At 52.0% G+C, this 7,480-nt stretch overlaps 1 protein-coding gene across 2 annotated transcripts; it reads left to right on the top strand.

Moving 5' to 3' along the window:
• Positions 1-1,787: 1,787 nt before the first annotated feature.
• Positions 1,788-6,817, top strand: Tmem106c (transmembrane protein 106C). Of its 2 annotated transcripts, XM_059247387.1 has the most exons (7): positions 1,793-2,050; positions 3,249-3,312; positions 3,903-4,062; positions 4,154-4,294; positions 4,701-4,750; positions 5,220-5,273; positions 6,317-6,817. In XM_059247387.1, the coding sequence occupies exons 1-7, from the start codon at positions 1,867-1,869 to the stop codon at positions 6,411-6,413; spliced, it is 750 nt and encodes a 249-aa protein (XP_059103370.1). In that variant the 5' UTR covers positions 1,793-1,866; the 3' UTR covers positions 6,414-6,817. The 2 variants fall into 2 exon arrangements, with proteins under 2 accessions (XP_059103371.1, XP_059103370.1); XM_059247388.1 differs by lacking the exon at positions 4,701-4,750 and having other exon boundaries at positions 1,788-2,050.
• Positions 6,818-7,480: the final 663 nt, after the last annotated feature.

Below are 7,480 nucleotides of genomic sequence, written 5' to 3'. Positions count from 1 at the left end.
ATCAAGCCCAAAGTCCAAATAGGGGAAGTCAAAGGATCACTTGTGTCTCCATCTCCTTTAACGGTGTTTCCTAAAAAAAAATCTACACTCTTGTCCCTCATTGGCCTGAACAGTATCACATGATCAGCTAATTACAAATGGGAGCTGAGCAATTTATCTTTAGTGGAGTGTCTATTTCTCCCAATAAATAAATAATCGTCAGATTTATTGAGGTAAGAAACATATAGTGGTATACAAATTTCAAAGAAAGAGTCGTGTAAAGACATTTCAGGGAATGGTTGGGGACCAAAGGTGGAAGTGGCTTGTGGTTCTTGTTTTCACACTAAAGGCTCATGCTAATGGTGGCCAGCTAAAGTTAGATAAGGTCTAGACAGTTAGGAGAACCATCCACGATTCCCATAGTGACGTGAGGGAGGTAGCAGGTGGCTAGCCTCTCTCCATTCACATGAGTTCCTTGTTCATCCAGTTTTAGAATATCAAAATAAGTCTTCTCTTTCTTGCTATGTTTTGGCTGGCCTCGGACTCCCTGGCCTGGCTAGCCTTGAATTTGTGGCGACCCTGCTGCCTGTCTCTCAAATGCTGAGATTGCTGGCGTGCACCATCTCATGGGGCTCCCGGCCTCATCTTTAGCCCTGCTTCATTCGCTTCCGTGGCACTTTAGCTTCAGGAGGCTCTCTCGAACCCTTTATGTCCATCACACCTTGGTGTGTGAGTGTGTGTGTGTGTGTGTGTGTGTGTGTGTGTGTGTGTGGTGATCCCGAAATAGGACCAGCTTGCAAAACTGAGCTTTGGGCTTCATTCTCGTGACTAGCTAGCAGGACTCTGATGGAAGCTTCCCCCAATTAGGTCTGGGGCCGCTGTCCCAGTGGCTCTCCATAGGCTCTAAGGTATTGACATCCTCTTCGGGGACCTGGGGCAGGTTCTGGGTGTTGGGTCTCTTTACATTCCCTGTGCTGCGGGAATGACTCCTCCTGAACAGAAGCGCTCGGATCCGGAAGCTCTCGTGAGCCTTATCCTAGCGTTTCTGGGGGCGCAGAGGAGCATGGCCTCACTCCACCCCACCTCCGACCCCACCGCGCACCCCCCTACCCCGCCCGAGCGCTCCACTGCTCTCTGCCGCTCTCTACCGGCGGCTAGGTGCACCTGCCGCTATGGGGCGGGAGGGCCGCATCCGAGCTCAGAGCGCAGGCGCAAGCGCTCGCCCGCGTCCTCCGGCCGGCCGGCCATTGTGCGCCTGCGCACGGGGGTTGGGCGGGGGAGGCGTGCGGAAGAGTCGCTGGAGCGGGCAGGTGGAGGGAGGAGGAGTGGTCCCGAGAAGGACTGCCCGGAGCTGGAGCGCCGCCGCAGGTCCGGGGGCGCCCGCGTTCCCTCGGCCTGGGAGGCGAGACCGCCGCGTTCGGAGCGTGGCTCTCTGCGGGGGCCGTGACCTGCGCCCGCCCGCCCGCCTCCCCAGCTGGGAGCGCAGGAGGCTGGGGACCGCTGAGGCCTTTGATTCCTTTGGTGCCCGTTTTGTTTTGTTTGTGCGGGGTGCAGGTTGTTTGCCCTGCAGAGTTTGCAAACAGTAGGGAGGAAGCGGCGGGGCTGGACCACGGCGGAGTTGGGGTTTCCCAAGCAGTGAGAGGCGGCTTGATCCAGCGACGGCCGGTCCCGTTCCCTAGCTACCTGGGGGGCGGGGGACGACACAGGACACTTGCAAAATGAGGGCCGCAGTAGGAATTGTGCAGGTGTTGGGCACACAGGCCCACACTTAGGGTAGCAACTTGTCACTTAGTACTTTTTTTTTTTTTTTCTATAGTGGCCCGATAGAGACGCTAACACGCGCTCACTTACCGCATCCTCCCCTCCTCCCCATGTAGGAGATGACACATGGGGTCTCAGCATTCCTCCTCTGCCCGTACATTTTGCCAGCGAAAGAAGGATGACAGCCCGGAGGACTTGCTGGCTGATAGAGAGCAGGAGGAAGCCATCGCTCAGTTCCCCTATGTGGAATTCACTGGGAGAAATAGCATCACCTGTCACACATGCCAAGGCGCGGGCTACATCCCAGCAGGTGAGACGGGGTCAGCCATCATGGAAAGCGCTCTCTCTGGTGTCTGCTCCAGCCAGCCCCCACTTTGTCGTCACAGACTGCCCTGAACTGTAGCCAGCTCGGCTGACCTGATAAACCTGGGCAGATTGCAGGCCTCTCTTGGTCATGCATTTGGAAGCCTTCTTCACTTCTACTCTGTTATTACTGCCATTAGTTTCTTCTCCGGTCGCTGTGATAAAATACCCTGACAGAAGCAGTTTCGGGCAGAAGCATTTATTCTGCATCACAGCCCTGGGTCATGGTCCATCACTGAGGGGAAGTCAGGACCGCGGAATTTAAGATTGCCCGGTCACATTATAGTCCTAGGAAGCAGAGAGCAAGGAATGCGTGTACTCAGTTTACCCCTTCCTTTTCAGTCAGTCCAAGACCCAGCCTGTGAAACAGGTGCCAGCCACCACATTTAGGGAGGGTCTTCCGACTTCATTTAACCCAGTTAAGAAAATCACTTACAGACATGCCTGCTGGCCAGCCTAATCCAATCTAGACAGTGCCTCGTTGAGACTTCCCAGGTTCCTAACAGTAATGTCACTATCACCCCAGCCCCGCTCTGGTTTCGAACATTTATTTCTCTGCTGTGGGATTTGTTGACAAGGCCGTTTCTCTACCGACTGACACAGCATTGTGGAGGATCTGTTCTGGAAGCTTCTTTACAAAAAGGCACAGTGACTCAGTAGCCTGAGGTCAGCAGAATACCAGGAGGAGTGTCTCTAGGAACAGCTATGACTAAATTGACCCTGGCTGGGGGCTGGGGGAGTTCCAGCGTTTAGAGGTATTAAGAACGTTGGAAGCCATGTACTCCAGAGCTCCAAATGAACAGTGAGGGAACAGTGGCTTTGAGACATTCCGCGACTTTGCCAAAGACAGTACAGTAAGAATATGACTCCGGGTTCCCCAACCTCAGCGCCACCGCCTGACAGCGATGATAGATGTTTTATAATTTACACCATTCTCTATAGGTGTGTGTTTCTTTTTTTCCCAGCTTTCTTTTCTTTTTCTTTTCTATTTCTACATGTGCCTGTTTCTAGTTCATTCAACCAAAAATATACTTTTTAGTGTCTGGTTCCAGACGAATCTTTGCTGCGGCAGTTTGCTGCGAAATGGGAAGAGAAGGGTTACCTATGCGTGGGATTTACACACTGCGTCTTTGCTGCTTTTCTAGAACAACTCAATGAGTTGGTGGCTTTGATCCCCCACAGTGACCAGAGGCTGCGTCCTCAGAGAACGTGAGTTGGCCGGCTCTCATCTGTTCACACCTCTTTCTGTCCCTGACTCCTTTTTATGAGAGACTACCAGTTAATTATTTGAAAAAGATGTCTGTCCTTGTATCTGCCCCATTTCCTTTTTCTATTTATTTACTATTATTACGTGTGTGTGTGTGTGTTATACTGGGACTTGAATCCAGACTCTCTTGCACACTAGACAAGCACTCTTTCACGGCACTATACCCTACCCCTTCCCATTTCCTTTAGTGCTTTTACTTAAGTGAAATGTCCCTGTCTCTGTTACAGTCTGGGAAAAGAAATGCGAAGCTAGGAGTATGTTGAGGGTCAGATGGAAGGATGGGATTGGAAGGAGCTGGAGAAGCAGGGTGTCCTGGGAGATGAGCAGATGATTTAGGAAGTAAAAGGGTCAGTTTCTCTTCTCAGAGTAAGTGGTGTTCACATGGGTTGAAAAGTCCTCTCCTGCTCCCTGCCTAGTTTGTGCTTCCCTTTCACACACACACACACACACACACACACCCGTTTGTATCCGTTTTGACCGTGTAGACCTTGATTACTGACTGCCCGACATCACCCTGTGCTGTCATTTACAGTAAACAGTATGTTCTCCTGTCAGTCCTGCTCTGTCTCCTGGCATCCGGCTTGGTGTTTTTCTTCCTGTTTCCACACTCGGTCCTCGTGGACGACGATGGCATCAGGGTGGTGAAAGTCACATTTAATAAAGAGGACTCCCTTGTGGTGCTTCATGTCACGGTAAGGCGTAGGGCCTCACATCCTGGGTTGTGCGCCTGCCAGCCTCGGGACTGGGACACGTAACACTCATTTCCTCCCGTGCCCTCTCCAGGCCACCCTGAGAATCAGGAACTCCAACTTCTATTCTGTGGCAGTGACCAACCTGTTCAGCCAGGTTCAGTACATGAAAGCCGTGGTCGGCACATACGTGACCACTAATGTCTCGCTCATCCCCCCTCGGAGTGAGCACCCGGTATGTTGTTCTTGAAGGGCCCCCCGCACACACACCAAGGAGGAGGGTGGGTGCTGTGGGAATGCTGGGGGAAGGCTGTACTTCCTTTCCTTTTCTCTCGTTTCCGCCCGAGGAAGGCCTAGTGGGCTCTGTGACTGTGGACCATTGGGAAGAGACAGAAACAGCTAAAACTACTTGATAAGAGAGAGGCAGCTGTCAGATCAGGAAGAGGTGGGATTACAGCCTGAAGCCCAGAGGCCTCCAAAGGGAAGGGGTCGGAAGTGCTTCCTCCAGGCTCCCAGGCTGTGGAAGGCAGGTGGCTTTATGGGATGGAAGAAGGAGCCGGCGTCTGAAGGTTGATAGCAGTAATGCTGCTATGCCAAGCTTACTTGTCACAGACTGATGCCAGGTCTTGTTTTATTTCCAGGTGAAGTTTACAGTGAAGGCTGAGGTCGGAGGACCGTCTTCCTATGTGTAGTAAGGACAGAGTTCTCTGTGCTGTGCTGTCTGCCTGAAAGCATTCGGAGTCCTCCTCCATTGACTGTGTCCCCGGCCCTGCCCTAAGCCCCAGATTTGGCCTGTGGACTCCTGAGCTTTGGCTTTCTGGAGAGTTTGGGGGGAGGAGATGTCATTGGATATGTGACCGAAGTGCTGGATTTCTAAAGAGAACGATAAACCACTGAAACATTAGCAAACTCTAGCATTTAAGTATATGATGGCTTTGAACAGCAGGAACACGATTTGGGACATTGAGAGTCTGGGACATGGGAGTTTGAGGGTTGCAGAACCGGTGGTCGTTGGCAGTACCTTGGTTCAAAGGGGAGGCATGGAGAAGAGAAGGTGCCCCAAATAGTTGGACAGTGTACCTCAGCATTGTCCTGCTGGTTCTCCTGGGAGATTGTGGTGTTCATGACCAAGTGACCATGTCCATGTTTGCTGTCCACAGTTTCTTCTGCACGGTACCTGCCATCATGGTACACAACATCGTGATCTTCATGAGGTATGTTCTCTGTCCACTCTGCTGCTGGCTTTTCGCCAAGCCTGGGCCACCTGGGAGCTTCCCACACTCACTAGAGGCAGGTGGCTAAAAGGAGACCCGGGTCACCTGCCCCGCAGCGCAGACCCAGCCGACTCTCGGGTTCTGTGGGGGTGGAGTCCAGAGACCCTGCATAGGTTGCCAGGTTCCTGGTGAATAGTTAAACATAATGTCCTGGGGACTGGAGAGATGGCTCAGCAGTTAAGAGCACTGGCTGCTCTTCTAGAGGACCAGGCTTGAGTCCCAGGGTCCACATGGCAGCCCACAATTGTCTGTAACTCCAGTTTCAGGGGATCCGATACGTTCTTCTGGCCTCTGTGGGCACCACACGTATATGCACAGACACACATGTAGGCCGAACACCTATACACATAAAATAAGCCATTTCTTAAAAATTAAAAGAAATATTCTGTCTGAAATGGCGTCTAGTTTCACTAAACGTGTGATCCCATCAGAATCCTTGAGAGTAGAGAACAGACTAGTTTTCTCATGGTAGAAGCACTAAGTATTGACTAGTTTCCTCTCCGGTGACAGTCACTGGTCTTGGAACTGTGACTGTTAAATGTGAAGATGACAGGTTCTGGTAGCACAGACATTTGAAATCTGAGGTTGGAGTGAGGAGTGTCAGCTTTGGCACAGTTGACATTTTGGGCCAGTGAGTTCTTTGTTATCAGTGACTGTGCACTGTGGATGCTTAGCAATGGCATCCCTTGTCTCCACTTGCTCCTGGGGATGCTTACCACCCTCTGCCCAACTCAGTTGTAACTACCCAAAGATACCCAGATGTTGCCCAAAGCTCTGGTGGGTAAGATCATCGCTGGTTAATAACCACTGATCCAGAAGGTCACTCCATGACACAGCGTTTTTGGCCGTAGGTCCGCTGGCCTCCTGGTTACACAATCGTGAAGATAGGTGCCTGGGACCCAGAGGAGTATCATCCCCTCAACTTGGAAGAAAACAGAAGTTTTTCCTGTTTATCTAGTCTCTTCTTGGTTTTCTTTTTGCAGGACTTCTGTGAAGATCTCATACATTGGCCACATATCCCAGAGCACCTTGGAGACACAACACTATGTGGATTGTGGGGCGAATTCCACAGCTGTTTAGAGCCTGACCTTAGTTCTCCCGTGGCTACACCTGTAGAAAGAAGCTGACATCTTCCCACAGCCCAGCACCTGTGCTGACCCCGCACGGTGTAAGCAGAGGAGGAAGCGGTTCTCTTAACCCAGAGAAAGCATCCTTCCGCACTTAGGAGAGAGCTGTCTTCACAGCACTTTGTGTTTTTCTTGGAACCAGCAAAATCACTGCCCAGTGCCTAGTCCGTGCCTAGCAATAGCACTCAATTCCGGCTTGAAGAGTTGAATTCAGACGTTTGGGCTGTTATTGAGTCATTATAATAAGTTGAGGTGAACCAGGGTTCTAGCTTTTCAGACCAGAGGGACGTGAAGGTGGGATGTCGGTGCAGCTGTGGGTATATGGATACCACATGCCGGTGCACAGAAGCACAGCAAGGGGGGTGTCTGGGGACCTCTGGGGAGCCTCTGCAGCTGCATTGGTTACATTTGTTTCCATCTGTTCCCCAGGGCCCAGGGGCTTCCCAGGAAGGTTTGGGTAGTTTTTTCCCTTTCCCTTACAAAGTTGTTACACCCCCGACCCCCGGGTCTACTGTATGGATTGATGTAGCTTTGACCCACTGGCTGGACATGGATTGGGGGTTTGATAGGAAAATAAACCAAGCTTTTGATTGACCTGTCTCTGATTGCCTGTGTGCCTCTGCAGGCACCCATGAGAGGAACTTGGAAGAGTTGCTTCCTAAGGGGGACCCCGCAGGGTGTGCTGAGGGGAGAAAAGAGGAGGTACCCCAACTGTGTGTCGTCCTTGGCCCCAGGAGCCCCTTCAGAGCAGCCTCACAGTTGTGTGCCGAGCAGAGGGCTGCGCTTCCAGATCAGAGCACACAGCGCCCTCTGGAGGTTGGAAATGGCAGGCAGTCATGCCTGAGGAACAAGGAAGGAGTGACTTTTCCTGACTCCTCAGGCTAATATGAAGGCCTGCTTTGAGGTTGGTTCCGGCTAGTCCCGGACTCTAATCGCCTAGGCAGCCTCTGGCAGGAAGTGGTCAGGTCCAGAGCTCAGCTGAGGTGGCCTCCAGCCTCCTGCTGCCGCCCCCTAAGCAGC

The sequence above is a fragment of the Peromyscus eremicus genome, chromosome 20 (genome assembly GCF_949786415.1).
Source record: "Peromyscus eremicus chromosome 20, PerEre_H2_v1, whole genome shotgun sequence".
Classification (NCBI taxonomy): domain Eukaryota; kingdom Metazoa; phylum Chordata; class Mammalia; order Rodentia; family Cricetidae; genus Peromyscus; species Peromyscus eremicus.
This window is presented reverse-complemented; position numbering and strand designations above follow the sequence as displayed.